Source organism: Emydura macquarii, unplaced genomic scaffold (assembly GCF_026122565.2).
Source record: "Emydura macquarii macquarii isolate MOO-44397 ecotype Brisbane River unplaced genomic scaffold, CSIRO-AGI_Emac_v2 contig_1253, whole genome shotgun sequence".
NCBI classification, from domain to species: domain Eukaryota; kingdom Metazoa; phylum Chordata; order Testudines; family Chelidae; genus Emydura; species Emydura macquarii.
In genome coordinates, this window is record NW_027131390.1 from 82845240 (window position 1) to 82862092 (window position 16853).

Consider the following 16853-nt stretch of genomic DNA (forward strand, 5'->3'; position numbering starts at 1 on the left):
TTTCATTCTGTGGTGTATTAATAGGGGAATCATGTAAGACTTGGGAGGTAAATGTTTTGCTCTAGTTGATACTGCTGCAGCCTTAGCTAGAGTATTTTCTCATTTTAGGTACCACACTTTAAGAAAGATGTGGATAAATTCGAGAGAGAACAGAGGAGAGAAGCAAAAAATAAGTTTAGAGAACGTGATCTATGAGGAAAGACTTTGAGAATGTTTAATCTTGAGAGAAGAAGACTGTTTTCAGATCCCCTCAGTCTTCAAATGTGTTAAGAGCTGTTAAAAATAGGAATGTGATCAATTGTTCTCCATGTCCACTAAAGATAGGATAAATAGTCAGCTTAATGTGCAGCAAGGGAGGTTAGGTTATCAATTACAAAAAACTTCCTAACTATAAGGATGTTAAGCAGTGGAATAGGTTAACCAGGGAAGTTGTGGAATCATAATCATTGGAGGGCTTTAAGAATAGATTAGACAAATACCTGTCAGGGATGTGATCTAGGAATAATTGATCATGGCTAGATGACATCTTCCATTCCCTTCCAGTGTTATGTTTCTGAGAGTCTATTTTTTCCTTACCAGTTTTGACATTTTCTATTTGACTAATATTTTGTGCTGTTACTTTTAAATTAATAGCTTGGTATGACCTTACAGATTCAACTTACTGTGCTATGTGTCATTCAGAGCTCTGGGAAGATATCTTCTACTACTAGGAAGGGAGGACAAAATATTTTTGTAGGTCATACAAAACAATGGTTTTATTTCTTCTTACCAGAATGGAGGGTATATTAATAATCTAAATATTTTGGAATCTGGAAGATTTCCTCATTTGATCTTAACTGTTACAAGGCAGGTCACGTTTTGGATTTTGACCATGTTTCATTAATGTTCTTAAAGAATGAAACCCCATGGAAATTTCAGTTACTTTCCTCTGCTTATCTACACTGTTGTTTCTGTTCTCTTTACTCTTACAGATTGAATGCTTTATAGTCAAAAGAGATGACTTAGATCATCAGTTTTGAGAGGGAGGCAGACCTTTAAACCTGAAATGTGGGGCTGCAACAGATAATGAGTTTTAAGAGCTAATATTAAAATAAAATATTAGAGAGAAGGTAAATGAGGTAATATCTTATAGTGGACCACCTTCTGTTGGTGACAGACAAGCTTTCAAGATCGACAGAGCTCTTCTTCAGGTCCTGGTCCACCTTGTGTCTCTTACAGCATGCTACAACATTGAAATCAACATAGACGAGAACACTGGCATAGGATAATAGTTTCCAGCTGCTAGATATATGCCTTGGTTTTGTTTTACGTTTATCAGAAACAAATATCAAGGCAAAGCCAAGGTGCTTGGTTTTTAATGCATCAAACATTGGTTCTATGACAGTGTCCTATTACAGTGACTTTATTTTTGTTGTATTAAATAAGTGATGCAGATATAATCAGATGGTTGCTGGTGCAGTACTGTGATAGTAGTTCAATGTATTGTTTATAGTAAAGTTGCTTTCTGTCTGGATTAGAGAACAAGCAGATCTCTTACCTGAGTAAGTCTGAAGGTCAGTGTCACGTGGGCTGGCTTGAGTGGGGGGGCATTTAGTATATCGTGTGACCATCAGTATGGCAGAATCATAACAATTATGTGAGATATCATGTCTGGTACTGTTAAAAGGGATATATCATGCTGAGTAAGATAATACTTATGTTCATGTATTATATGTAAAGTGAAAGTTATGGATGCATTTGATATTTCTCTGTCAGTTTGGGCTGGCTGGGACACACCCCAGACAGGGAGGAGGCAAGACAATAGCCTGCTTAATGGCCCATTAAGACACTCACAGAGGCAAGGGGCCTAGGAAGAAACCCCACGCATACCTGAAGAGTTACCAGGATTGGCCCATGTGACTCTGGACTCCATTTTAGTTCTTGTGACTTTCCCCAGGCCGCATGGCCTGGGACAAAGGGTATATAAGATCAAACCACAGAATCAATTTTGTCTATGTTCCTGTCTAGCTGCAGACACACACCTACCTCTGGATCAATTCATTTTGCAACTGAACTGAAGGACTTAGACCCATCCAGGTACTGGATGTGTACCAGAGGGAACTATACAAGCCTGCAACTCTACATTTCTTCAAGAAACCTGATGTATATGGACTTTCAATCATTTGTATGTATCTGATTTGCTTTGACCCTTTAACATTTCTCTGATGGTTTATTTCTTTTTACAATAAACCTTTAGTTTTAGTTACTAAAGGATTGGATCTTACCTAAAATACCACGCTGCCAGCCAAACTTATACTGAACTGTTACTGTGGCTGAACCCTTGGGGTCAGAGGGAACCTTTTTAGTAAAGAGCATAGAGTTTAAGTAACTGCTCTCTTTACTGGACCTAGTGCTGATTTGGGAGCCAGGAACTGGAATGCAGTAAAGAGGGCTGTGGGTGTTTGTGAACTGGCTTCTTGAAAACCAATGTGGAGAAATCAGAAGCAGTTTGTGGCTGGTTGGGAAGCCAGGCTTCAGTGTCACCCACCAGCGCTGGGAGAATCTGCTCTCCTTTTGCAGCCTGCCCTGATCTTGGCATTCTCAGGTGGCTACCTGGGGCACAGATGGGTCACAGTCAGTTTATCCACAAATTTGGTGTTGTGGCTTTTTAAAATCAAGCAGTTGTAAGTATCTGATGTATAACTCAGGCTAATGGTTGAATGCACCTTACCACTTGAAGTGTGGCTGTTCCTTAACTGCACATCTTGAAGTATGTTGTTCTATTTGTAACTAACTAACCTTTCACATATTACGGAGAAATATTTAGTGTGAGGAGAAAAGGAAAATTTTTTATACCTTTAAAAAGTTACTGTTCAAATACTACAAACTTGAATCTGCTGAATCCTAAAACCTAAGAGTGAAATCCTGATCCCGTTAAAGTCAATGAGAGTTTTGCCATTGAATTCTACATGTTCATCTACACATCAATAAAGGACCAATGGCATCAAGTCTCAGAGCCTGGGTCAATTGATTTGGGATTGTGGGGCTGAAATTGCTTTGTAAATGTTCAGGCTTGGGCTGGAGCCCTAGCTCTGAAACCCTGCTTGGGGAGTTGGTCTCCAGAGCCTGGACTCCATCCAAGCCCAGATGTCTTCACTGCAATTTTTAGCCCCACAGCCCACAAGCACAGATCAGCTAACACTGGCCACCAGCAGCTGTGCCTTGTCCCTCGTTGCAATGTAGATATACCTTGAGGCCAGGATTTCACCTAAGATTTGCTTGAGGAACTTACAGGAAATGTCTGTTTTGCTGAAACCAGCATCTTTTGTTGAAGCAGTACTCTCTCTGTTGAGCCTTTGAAACTGACAGGCATACTTACTGTCTGTTGCTGGCTAACTTCTAAATGGATGCATTAGGTCAGCAAAAATCGGTTGTATAGGGGGTTTATTTTTTAGAAAAACAAAGCACCCGCTGAATCATGTGATTCAGGATAGCTTGGCAGACATAGGTGACTTCAGTTCCTGCTTTTTCATGTCCCCTCTCAACTCTTTTTAAACCAATAATCTTGTTTGTTTTTCGCCTTATTTGTTAATTCTCAGTGTATGACTAATTTTAGATTCATTATTTCAGATGTGACATTTCAAAAATACTCAAAAGAATTAAAGATAAACCATAATAATATTACAATATGCTGATGTGAAGAAAGGAGATGAGCTAATTCTTGTTTCTATTGTGGACATGGTATCCCATAAATATGAAACTGGTTGGATTTAAATGTTACTGAGCTTGATCTTTCTACTTTAGATTAAATTTCATTTAACAAGGATGTAATGAGATTAGCAGAGACAAAAAGGACTCTTTTGTTTTTTTGTTTTGGGAGACAAGATTTCTGATATCTCTCTTTATTTTTATCAATCCATACTTTTGTTTAAAAGACTGCATGATATTGAGACAAGGGCACTCTTCCAAAAATGTTTGAATACTAGATCCTCAAACTATTTATTTGTAATTGGGTGTTCCTTTCTGTGAGGAGGAGGAGGGTATGTGTCTGAGCCCCGGTTTACACTGACCTGGCGATTCGGCAGCAGTCACACAAGCTACACAGAGTAGCTTGCGTAACTCTAGACTACTGTGCTTCCCTTCTGCAAGGTGTCTTCTCTGCACTGCGCCGACGGGAACTGTGCTCCCGTCGACGCAGCGCTACGCCACTTGAGGGGGTGGTTTACCAGCGTCGACTTCTGGATTGATTGAACAGGTCTTCACTGACTGCTCAAATCGATCCAGACAGGGCGATCTGACAGCAGCGACTTTGCCGCCGTCAGTATAGACATACCCTGAGACTACTGGTAGCGCTCGTGAAGAGAAATACTGTGAATGGATGTTCTCAGGTAGCTGGTTGAATTGGCAGAAGGGAATGATTGTGATTAAGGATAATATATATTTAATTCTCTTTACTCCCAGCCATCAATCTGGAAGTGGTTCTTCAGAATAAATATGACAAAAATGGGGATTTCCCTTATTAATCCATAATTTTGTTTCCTCAATATAATTATCAGAGAACAGTCACAATTCTTCTGAATGGAAACCTACAATGGTAAAGAAAATAACAGGTCCTTAAACCTGACCAAAAGTTCAGTAAACCATCTAAGCATATTCAAAGCCTCTGAAAGAAACAGAACTAAAGGCAAGGAGCTTGAACACCAGGAAGAAATTTAAAAAACACCACATACATATTGGCTGTCTACACGCAAAAAAAAATCATCAGCTAAATTCCCACTGGTGCTCCAAACCTCCAGTGACTTCTGGTATTTTTAACACTGTATATTAAGCTATTTACAATAGATGGATAGTAGACAAGTCTATAATGTACTCTTTTCAGTGACACATGCCAGTGTGAATTACATAGTGCAGATATACATTGCAATGATATTGCTTGATATTAATTTTTATTAAAATTTTACTTATTTTATATCAACATTTTCAATATAACCTTACATTATTGGCTATATATTAAAACGGCATTTTTAGTCAGTTTCTGAGATCACCTATTTGAATAGCATGTCCTGAAAACTATTTTAATATTCTTTTTTATATAAAGGAATTTTTGGACTCCTGGTGAAGACATTTGAACCAAGATAGAAACTGACAAACTACAGGCCTGATTCTGCAAATTTTTTTCCATTGAATTCGGGATGAAATCCTGGTTCCATTAAAGTCAATGGCAAAACTGTCATGCATTCAATGACTCACATACATTATGTAACCTTCAGCCAGCCAAGAAGTGTTTATTAACAATTTACCCAAATTAAGGCCCCATCTTGCTCCCATTGAAGTCGCTTGCAAAATTTCCATTGACCTCAGTTGTAGTAGGATGAGTCCTTAAGGGTATATAGGTCCCACTTCAGAAAATATTTAGGTGTGCTTAAGTTCTATTTACTTCAGTGGGCTATAGACATATGCTTAACTTTAAGCAAATGGTTAATTGCTTTGTTGAATAAGTACCATAATTCTGCTACTCTTTTTAGACAGGTCATTTTAGTCATTGGGTGTCTGACCTAAAAAGGGAATTTGGGATCAGGCTTGAACTTTGTATACAATGAAACCTTTTCCACATGAAGACTCAAAATAGTATAGTAATTAAACAAATACCTGTAATAAGTAATTGGAAAGAAAGAAGTAATATATGTAGTAATAAAACTAAAATATTGCCAAGTCAGCCACATCTATAGTCAGTCAACTAAATTTTTAGTAACAATAAAGAGTATAAGATTACTAGTCCTGAATTCCTGTTCATGTTGATAATTTTAAAGTACATCATTTTCTGTGTATTGAAGACTTCTATTTCATTTATTCATCCTTTGTATTTTTTGTTTCTGAGATGCATCAAGGATTCCAGCTTTGAGGCTGTATTGAAGTTCCAACAAAGCCTTGAATCTGAGAGTCTGAATTTGGGTTTATATGGATGTTTATAATGGAGGAAAGGTTCAGATGTATCAAACTTAAGACTGAAATCCATTTAATTTTCATTTTTTTTCGCTACATTTTCTAGTTATTGAAGATAAAGCAGAGGCTTAAATAAAGGGCTTGCTCTTTCTCAACCCATCATATTTTCTTCCTTGATGCATTAGTGAAGTCATAATATTGAATTTGTGATATTAGAATAATTTCCATTGAAAGAGACTGAGATCAAACAGAAGCTTATGACTTCATTGCAGGATAGAGGAACAGCTAGGAATAAACAGCTGGGAGGGAATAAACTCTTATCTGATCAAATATCTGCTGCAATAGCAACAAAAATACTGAAAACAGTGGGCCAAGTGAACTGCTTTTATATAAATTCTTCTCCCTAAAGTTTGCTCTGCTAGTTCCTTTTCAAAGGAATAAAGGCTGTTGCAAATGTGTGAAACCTTATTAAAACACTGACAGTATGTTAGAGGTATAGCAGGAAGAATGACCATTGGCTCTGAGATAGTGGCATTAAAAAAAATCAGAGGATGACAGCGTTAAGATGATCTTATTAATGTCCTTAGTAGGCTTTCCAAACAAAGAAGGTATGATCCCTGTCATGAGAAGCTCACAGTGTAAAGCCAGGCAAAGAGGCAGAAATTTAGAGGGAAGGGGCTAATTTTAGAGACCGCAAGAAATGGCTAAGGTGGTATTGGTCTCAACTTGGTAATAAGGTTGTGTATAAGATTATATGACAGTCTGGGTGGGTGGGTGTTTGGGAATAATTTATAATAAAACAATTATTCCTCAAACTTTTCCTCCATCAGATGGTTTCCTGTCTGTCTTGAATATGGAAAGTAGGCTTGCAGATGCGCTAAGGAAGAGTATTCTGTAAATAGTGGATAAGGTTGGACAGAAAATAGGATGAGGCAGGATGAAGGCTGAGCTGCCTAGAAAAGGATAACAGAATTTCTTTTCTTTTTCTAGGTTTGGAGAGAGAGTAGGCAGCTAGGTCCTTGTGCTCTAGATACAGCCGGAAAGGACACTTGCATAGCAATTAAGAGCAACTGGAAGAGAGGGAAGTACTTATCAAGTCCCTAGAGAATTTTTTTTCTCTGGTTATGTCCTTCTGAACCAATCAACAACTTCTTTCCCCCTCAGTCAATGATACCCTGAAGCAAGAGGTTGCCCCATTTATGTCTAATTTGTCATCAGAGATTGATTGGTTTATTGTTGATCTGGACACTGTTGGAGGACCAGAACACTTTTTTTTGACTCTTGGAGGAAGTACTTCATACAAGAAAGACCTATTGTTTTACTATTCAGCTCTTGGGCCTGGGTCAGCCAGTTGATGTGATATTTGGTTGCCTTGTTCACACAGGGTCCAAGCCTGCAAATATGAATGAATAACAGTACTCATTAAACTAATTATACTATTCATGTTAGGAAAAGTATACATATGTTTGGGTGCATATAATGTACCATTATGCTTATGAGCTTAGTGTAATTATGTAAGAATGACAAAATATATTACATGCCACACATGGTTGTAGGAAAAAATAACATTTGAGAAATAGTATATAATTAGGGACCTTTGGGGATATAGTTATCACTAGGCATTTAAATAAAACTTCTTAATGTCCTGACTTGAGAGCTTTATTGTGCAAATGCAATACTCATGCAATGGCATTGGGTTTTTTGTATGGAATAATATTTTTATTTTCACAGCAATTTTCATCCATAGATTTCAAAGCACATTTTGATGGCCAAATAACCCTTACATTACTATTTACAAAAATGGACACCGATTTTTGGATTCTTCAGTTCTGAGTGCCCAACTTGAGACAATTTGGGGCTGATGTTCAGGAGTTTTGGTTGCCCTGAACTTCAGCAGATTAGGGGCAATATGTCCCAAATTGGGCACTGAATATCAGTGGCCCCTTTTATTTAAAACAAAAGTAAAATAAAAATCGGACCTTCATATCTCTGAACCTCCATTTTCTCCTATGTAAAATGGAAGACTGATATCTGCCCTCCTTTGTTAAATACTTCTTATGAATTAAAAGTACATTACCCAGAAAGGCCTATGATCTCTTCCTTGGCTTTCCTTATGCTAGCAAACTTGGATCTTTGTAGCGAAAGCAGCTCCATGGCATACTCCCTGCTTCACTGTGACCCACTGGAAGGCCATCTAACCCAGTCCATGGTTATCAGGCTACATGGATCAGAGGGGCAGAACAGATAGAAGGGTGAAGTGGGTTGGCAACTCTCCATAACATCCCCCTGAAACCTTCAGAGATTTGCCTATGGATGATGATACTTACCTTGTCAGTAATATTTTTCTATACTGTTGACCTCCAGACCTCAAGTTCTCTTGCTTCTCTTTTCCACCATAATGAAAGAGCCATGTTGCCAGAGGAAGAGTAGCAAGGGAGTAATGCAGAGATCCTGAGGCCCAGCTCTCCAGGTCTGCTCCATAGTGCAGAGTGATACCTTGTGCATCTTAGGACATCCACAGATATGGAGTCTTGCCCCTGTCTTTACAAGGATGAGTGGAGTGATACGTTGAAATTCTCTGGAAGTTGGAATCATATGTGAATAACTAAGCATATGTGTATACATTCTCCTTTTGAAACACAAATAATTAAAAGAAAAATTGAGTTGAAATTTTTTTTTAGAAAGATTTAGAACCAAATGTTCTAAATCTAGAACCAGACCTCTAATTTCAATTAAATCAGTACCAGACGTAACACTCTTAGATCAAACTCTGACACTTTTTAATGTTAATATGCTCAACTCTAGTTAAAATGGTACAATGGGAGGAAATATTTAATAAGGCTGCAACATTTAAAAAAACAAGATTCTGATAGAACAGACTGGTGGTGTTTGAAGGGAATATAATGCATAGAACAGCTGCTCTCTGGCTGTGTCTTTAAACCTGTGGAACTCAATCACTCTGTTAGCACAAAGGTACTTTTTCTGTACTCACAGGAGAGCTGTCGTTCTCTGTCAGTTCCACTTCCCTTTGCACTATGTAGCCCTGGGGAGCATCTTTTGTTCCAAAAGGAGAATTGGGTCAATTCTTGTTAGTACATATGTGTTATGTGAAATACCATTAGTATGCTAATACCATGCCACTTCAGTTGCATATTGTTTTTCATTTACATAATGCTAGTAATTTAACTGTGATAACTAAAGATATTTCAAATTCTGACTGAGGAATAAGTAGAAAGCTTGTTGTAGTCTGGCCATTCAGAGCAGAGCACAAAGTCGTAACACATGTTTGAGGGGTTTATTCTCTTGAAGCCTGTTCGATTGATAGGAATTTTTGGTGCCTACATAGGAGAGAATAGAACTGGATTTGGTACGTGTATAGGCTAAACACTGGTCATGTTTGGTAGAAGTACAGAACCTTTTGCTAGGTGCTGACAGATAGGATTACACTCTGAGTTTGTGTCACACCTCCCTTTGTTCTTAATTCTGATCTCTAGTTGATACCTCGCCCTTTTCTTTCCATAGAATCATGAATGATTAGGGATAGAAGGGACCCCAGGAGGTCATCTAGTCCAACCCACTGTTCAAAGCAGGACCAACCCCAACTAAATCATCCCTGCCAGGGCTTTGACAAACAGGACTTTAAGAACCTCTAAGGATGGACATTCTACCACCTCCCTAGTAACCCATTCCAGTGCTTCACCACTCTCCTAGTGAAAAAGCTTTTCCTAATATCCAACCTAGATCTCCCCCACTGCAACTTAATTGCTCCTTGTTCTGTTCGGTCATCTGCCACCATTGAGAACAGCTTAGCTCCATCCTCCCTGGAATCCTCCTTCAGGTAGTTGACTACGCTGTCAATCCCCCCTCTTCCTCCCCCACTCTTCTCTTCTGCAGACTAAATAAGCCCAGTTCCCTCAGCCTCTCTTCATAAGTCATATGCCCCTGTCCCCTAATAATTTTGGACTCTCTGTTGGACTCTCTCCAATTTGTCCACATCCTTTTTCTAGTTTGGGGGGGATGGGACTGGATGTAATACTCCAAAGGTGGCCTCACCAGTGTTGAATAGAGAGGAATAATCACTTAATGCTCGTAGTACTCCTAATGCAGCCCACTATACCGTTTGCTTTCTTGGCAACCAGGGCACACTGCTGACTCTCATCCAGCTTTTTGTCCACTGTAACCCCTAGGTCCTTTTCTGCAGAACTGCTGCCTAGCTGGTCGATCCCCAGTCTGTAGCTGTGCATGGGATTCTTTCTTCCTAACTGCAGGACTCTGCACTTTGTCCTTGTTGAACCTCATCAGATTTCTTTTGGCCCAATCCTCCAATTTTGTGTAGGTCACTCTGTATCCCATCCCTACTTTCCAGCATATTTACCACCCCCCTTCCCAGCTTAGTGTCATCCATGAACTTGCTGAAGGTGCAATTCACCCCATCATCCAGATCATTAATGAGGATGTTGGGGGAAAAAACCCAGTCCCAGGACTCATCCCTGGGGCACTCCCCTTGATACCAGCTGCCAACTAGACATTGACGCACTGATCACTACCTGTTGAGCCTGACGATCTAGCCAGCTTTCTATCCATCTTATAGTCCATTTGTCCAATCCATACTTCTTTAACTTGCTGGTAAGAATACTGTGGAAGACCGTATCAAAAGCTATGCTAAAGTCAAGATGTATCTCATCCATTGTTTTCCCCACATTCACAGAGCCAGTTATCTCCCCATAGAAGGCAATCACGTTGGTCAGGTATGACTGGCCCTTGGTTACGCCATTCAGACTGTTCCTGATCACCTTCCTCTCCTCCAAGTGCTTCAAAATGGATTCCTTGAGGACCTGCTCCATGATTTTTCCTGGGACTGAGGTGAGGCTGACTAGTCTGTAATTCCCCAGATCCTCCTCTTTCCCTTTTTTGAAGATGGTCATTATATTTGCCTTTTTCCAATCATCCAGGATCCCTCCCTCCCAATCACAAGTTTTCAAAGATGATGGACAATGACTCTGCAATCACATCAGCCAACTCCCTCAGCACCCGCAGATGCATTACATCCAGCCCCATGGACTTGTCCATGTCCAGCTTTTCTAAATAGTCCTGAACCTGTTCTTTCACCACTGAAGGCTGCTCAGCTCCTCTCCAGTGCAGTAGTCTTGGTGCTAACCTTGTCTGGGAAGACCAAGGTAAAAAAAGCACTGAGTTACTGCAGCTTTTTCCACATCTAGGTTGCCTCCTCCATTCAGAAAGGGTCACTTTCCATGACAGTACCTTGTTGCTAACATACCTGTTTGAAACCCTTCTTGTTACCCTTCATGTCCCTTGCTAGCTGCAATTCCAGTTGTGCTTTGCCCTTCCTGATTTCACCCTTGCATGCTCGAGCAATATTTTTATACACCTTCCAAATCATCTATCCAAGCTTCCACTTCTTGTAAGGTTTTGTGTTTAATCTCACTGAAGACTTCTCTGTTAAGCCAAGCCGGTCATGTTTGCTATTCTTTCTGCACAGTGGGATGGCTTGTTCCTGCACTCTCAATCAGGTTTCTTCAATATACAGCCAGCTCTCTTGGACTCCTTCCTTGTCATGTTAGTCTCCCAGGTGATACTGCCCATCAATTCCCTGAGGGAGTCAGTCTGCTCTTCTGAAGTCCAGGGTCTGTATTCTGCTGCTCTCCTTTCTTCCTTTTGTCAGGAGGTAACAGGAGGATTAAGCAAAGGAAAATGGGTTTGTTCTTTGTTCTGCTTCTTTATAACGTAAAAAGTTCTAAAAGATTTTCAATATCCCCAACCCTATGGGTTAAAAAATGAGTCTGGTTTAAAAATAAAAATTATCAAAAATACTGAGGGTTTTTTTTCCTTCTGTTTTATATGCCTATAGGATTCACGTTTTCATGCTTTCCTATACCACAGTGATGGCTAGAAACTTAATGAAAGCTGAGATTGCCATGCAAACACACTATTTAAGGAACTGGGGTTTTTAAGAAAAAGTATTGTAAGATTTGTGATAAAATTATGAAAGTTGGCAACTCTAGGTTTTGGCTCTTTAGACAATTTTTTTCCCCTTCTGCTTGTTGTGTCTTAAGAATTCATGTCTTGTCTATCCTGCTTTTTTGGGGGTAGGGGGTGAGGGGAAGAAGACTCTTGGTGATTGATCGAAAATCTGATAGGATATAGTATCAAAAATACCAGATGGAACCCAAAAAGCAAAATTATTATTTTTATTCAGACAAATCTTCCTCAACAATTTATAGGCTATTAGAGATCTCCTTATTTAAAACATCCAATGACTCCTCCAAGAAAACATGGAAGGTAAGACTAGGCATTCCTGATATTACTAAGATTAAAAAACAGGCAGAAAATGTGTGTGGTTATTGAAAATTGCAGGGATTCTTTATGCATCAAGAATGAAGACACAAATTTTTTTGTTCCTTTTGCAGGTCACCTTTAACTTCTCATTCATCAGTGCTGATAAATTTTCAGGATAGTCTTATACACTTCTTTGCCTAAGTTTCATGTAGGAGAAAGGGATATTTGTGGAAATCTGGGGAGGAGGGGGAGGAACATGTATGACCAGCAATTGTCTGATCCAGTATGGCAAATTGAATGAAATTTGTGTATGGGATGTGGGGATTGGATTGAATGGGTGATGGAAAGGGAGTTGTTTTGTTTGTTTGGGAGAAGAATGGATTTCCAGGCAAAATGCAGAGCCTGTGTTTGTGCTCAGACTTTTTTGGGGAAGGGTGGACTCTGGATTGGAGTTATGAGTTTATTTTATATTTAGTTGTCAAGGTGGAATGAGTAGGTACTCTTTTGTATTATGTATTTTTAATTTGTCTAAATTCTTATGTTCCATCACTGTAGTTTGACCAGCTAACAATGAATTTGTCTTCACAAAAACTCTGTAAAATGGATGAATTACTTCTGTAATAGGCTTGAGATGGAAGCCTATACAGGCTGTTAGAAATCTAAACAAATATTTTTCTGACTTTGAGTACCTCTACACATTTTGTTAACATCAAAGATGAATGAAGAACATAAATCAAGGTAAAGGAAGGTAAAACTTGATCAACAGGCCTTTGCTGTTTTCTCTCTGATGAGGCTGTGTAACATCAAGTGTACAAAACCTAGTGGGCCTGAATCTATAGTCTTAACTTTTGTGTAGTCACACCTATGAAAAATGAGCATGAAACACTAACTCTGTCACATGCCCAGTAGTCTGTGTGCTATGCTACAGTTGTGATTCAAATTTGAATTGTATTGACTGTCTGTAATGATAATGGAACTTATTTGTAGAATTTTAATCTTTCTAGAGCAATGATGTGACTTCCTAACTGCATTTAGTGATTTTGCTGTGCAGAGTACTGTCATTAAGGAACATAATAGCTATAAACATCAGATGTATTTAAGAACAGCCCTTAACAATGTACTGCACTATGCATCTTGGTTCCCTTATTTATTCTACTACAGAACATCAGGTGCAAGATCTTAACGTGCACAAATTCTTAATTCAGGTCAAAGTGAATTACAAATTGTTTGTATTATATGTTAAATCTCAAGTTTCCCAGTGGAACCCTATAGACAAGAAAGCTACGTACTCACACACTTACCTTCATAGATACAGTAACCGCGCCAAACACACCAAGAAATCAATCTTCAGCAAGGTACTCAAATACCACAGAATGTGCTCTGAGGAGAAAGTCCAGGATACACACCTTAACAGACTCAAAATGACCTTCACCAAACAAGGGCACTCCACCAAAGAAGTAGATCACCTCATGGAATGAGCCACCCAACTACCCTGAGAGAACTTGCTTCAATACAGAAATAAACCCCCTCCAACTGCACATCCCTAGTTGTCATCATCTACCACTCCACACTGGAACCCATATGGGCTATCATCAAGCAACTACAACCCACAGTCAATGGGGACCCCATCCTGAAAGATCTTTTCTGTACCCTCTCTTCTGGCCTTCAAACAACCCCCCTGACCAAGCTCCTCCATCAGACCAGGATACACCCAGTCAAAGTGACTCCAGACCTTGCAAGAACAGATGCAAAACCTGCAGACACATCTCCACTGCTACAATGATCAATGCTCCTCACAACACACCTTTCAAGATCCCTGGGTCCTACACATGCCTATTACAACATGTGATGTACCTCATCCAGTGCACTAAATGCCCCAAAAGCAACTTTGTGGGTGAAACCAGACAATCACCTTGCTCTCAAATAAACTCGTATAGGAAAATGATAAAAGACAAAATCACCACATCACCCACAAAGTGATCACTCTATCTGACCTCAATCCTCCTCCTTTAAGGAAACCTTCACAACACTTTCAGAAAATGAGCCTGGGAGCTTAAATTCATAGCTTTGCTAGACACTAAAAATCAAGACTGAATAAAGACATTAGGGTTACCTAATACATGAGAACCACATGGAAATGTGTGTTTCTTTGGAATCCTGACCCTTCTTCGCCCCCCTGCCTCCTTTTGCATCTTGCTGTTTTTTGTGTGTTTTGGGGCTCACTGCTGGGAACCAGAACTGGAAGTTCAAAGTCAGCCATGTTTGCTCAGGGTGCAGGTTGGGCTTGTGTTTTGGCTTCTTTTCAGTGGAAGTGTCCTTGCATTTGTCTCTGAATTGGCAATCCACTAACAAGCCCTTCCCCTCAGCTGCTTCCCTACCTCCACCCCTTCCTTTCCTACCTATCACTGGAGGTGTGTTAATGGGCCTCTTCGCCTTGAATGTTCCCTTGAAACTAGTAGTCTGTTCCACCTTGTATTTAGTAGTGATACTTGGAGTTAGTTTCCCAGACCTGAATAAGAGCTCTAGGTAAGCTAGACAGCTTGTTTCTCTCACCAACAGAAATTGGTCCAATAAAATATATTGCCTCACCCTCCTTGTCTCCTTTAATATCCTGTGACCAACATGGCTACAACAACACTAATATATATATAAAAATGTTTCCCACAAAGCATTCTATTCCTATTCTATTATTGGGATGATTTTAATAATGCTAATGAATTTTGAAAAGTATTATCTACATAATGGGTGACAATCCTGGAATCTTATCTGTGTGACATTCTGAAGCCTAGAATGTCTGTCATTGTGAAGCAATGGAACCAGCTACGAGCATAATTGAGTTCTTTTTTTGTTCAGAATATCACCAAATTTAATCATCACAGAGATTCACAGTCCATTACCATCAAGTTAATAAATTATTAGACATTTTGATTTTACAAAATGTATCCAGGTAACAGCAAGGCATATTTATGCCATGATTGGTTGAATTACCGCTGACCTATCACCACACTTACTTTACAGCTAACTTGCATGCAGCAATTTCTTTCCTTGTTTGAGGAAGGCTGCACAGATGGTGGGTTATTTTGGCCCAAATGCTGCACCCATGCAATATCATGGGCTTTCAGCTACTAGTATGTGTACAATGAGTGGATGATTGCATCATGCTTGACTGCATTTTTTCTGAGCAACATAGACTTACCACAGAATGGTTACTTTTTTTCTGTTTCTTTTAACGTCCTATAATATAAAGGGTGTTTTGCTAATGTTTCACAGAGAGGACAGACTTCAAGTCTGTCCTAACACAAAAGATGAACTCTTAGAATTTATTGCCTGTTTAGAAGGCAGCTTTAACAATATGAATATAGCTTTCTTGTCCCACTGTACAAACAAAATAAGCATATTACAATTTCTTAGCTAAACTAGTTTTTTAGAATATCAAAACTTTTATTTCTCAACAGATGTAAGAAACATGAGTGGAAGGGACCTTCGAATGTTCATTACAACTCACAGGACTAGTGACATAGGTATATCTATACTGTGGTTTTTATTCTAATTTAACTGCTCTGTTATAGTCTACAGTATGACTATTTATAAGCTATTGTGTACAACTGGTTACGTATCAATGGCACTATAACCTTCTGTCATGAAGTTGTTTTTTGTTTGCTATTTTAAAAAAAAAAAAATCAGAATGTATCATCTGGGGTCATTTTGGAAGCCACTGATTATTTTTTTTTTTTCTTTTATATTTTATTTACTGTGCTCCTTTCCCAGTTGCAATATGTAAACGTCAGGACATCTGGTTTGTTGCTAGGTAAATGTTGTTTGTAAAATTATTTGTATTACCTGAGCACCTAGAAGTCCCATTGTGCACTGTACAAAACAGAACAAAAAGATGGTCTCTGCCCCCAAAAGTTTATAATCTAAGTATAAGTGACAACAGAGGATACTGACAGGGGAACAATGAAAATATTTGATCAATGTGATAGGCAGTGTTTTCCGAATATTACTGGCCTAACCATTGGCAAGTTTTTTGTAAGCATTATGGCAAAGGAAAGCTCTCAGGAGGATAATGAGGTAGCTTTGCAGATGTTTACATTAGCATTTTATGTGGTGCTCTTTTGCAATACATGCATCAATACTGAAAGGATCACCCCGTCATTCTATTTTTTAATAATTAGAAGGCATGTTGACATCAAAACATAATAGCAAGTTTTGCTACATAAGGTAACCTAATGGGATGGACCCCCTATCTTTCCAATCTCTCCAGCTAACCCTCCTTGCAGCGAACTCTCATTGAAGTCAGTGGGAGATCTAGACATTGAAGCCTTGCAGAATTAGGCCAAAAGTTCAAGTATTTTAAAATGCATTTTAAATGTTTCTCAGGTTTGACTTTAGCAAGCTTGTTATATCAAACTATTTACTTTTTGTGGCCTTATGCTTGTACTTACTCATTTGCAGTCTTTTAGGTAACTTTTATGTTCAATATATAGCTCCACATTCATTATTGCTTCATCCCTGCTGTTTTCCTTTTACTTGCCCTCTCATACTGTCCTCATCCCAAATATCATCTTCCTCATTTTCTCTGTGTAAGTGTGAGAGGGATGAGAGACTGAAGGGAGGGTATCATTCCATTGACG

The 16853-nt window shown here is 39.0% G+C and overlaps 1 protein-coding gene across 2 annotated transcripts in view; it reads left to right on the forward strand.

Annotated features, from left to right (window-relative positions):
• Positions 1-16853, forward strand: part of CCDC148 (coiled-coil domain containing 148) — a 110961-nt gene that overhangs the window by 7025 nt on the left and 87083 nt on the right. For both annotated transcript variants that reach the window (XR_010920130.1, XM_067549881.1), the window contains exon 2: positions 15675-15740. Coding sequence is in view for 1 of the 2 variants with exons in the window: in XM_067549881.1 (XP_067405982.1) it covers positions 15686-15740 (55 nt within the window). In the remaining variant the exon portion in view is untranslated. The remainder of the gene's footprint in view (positions 1-15674; positions 15741-16853) is intronic.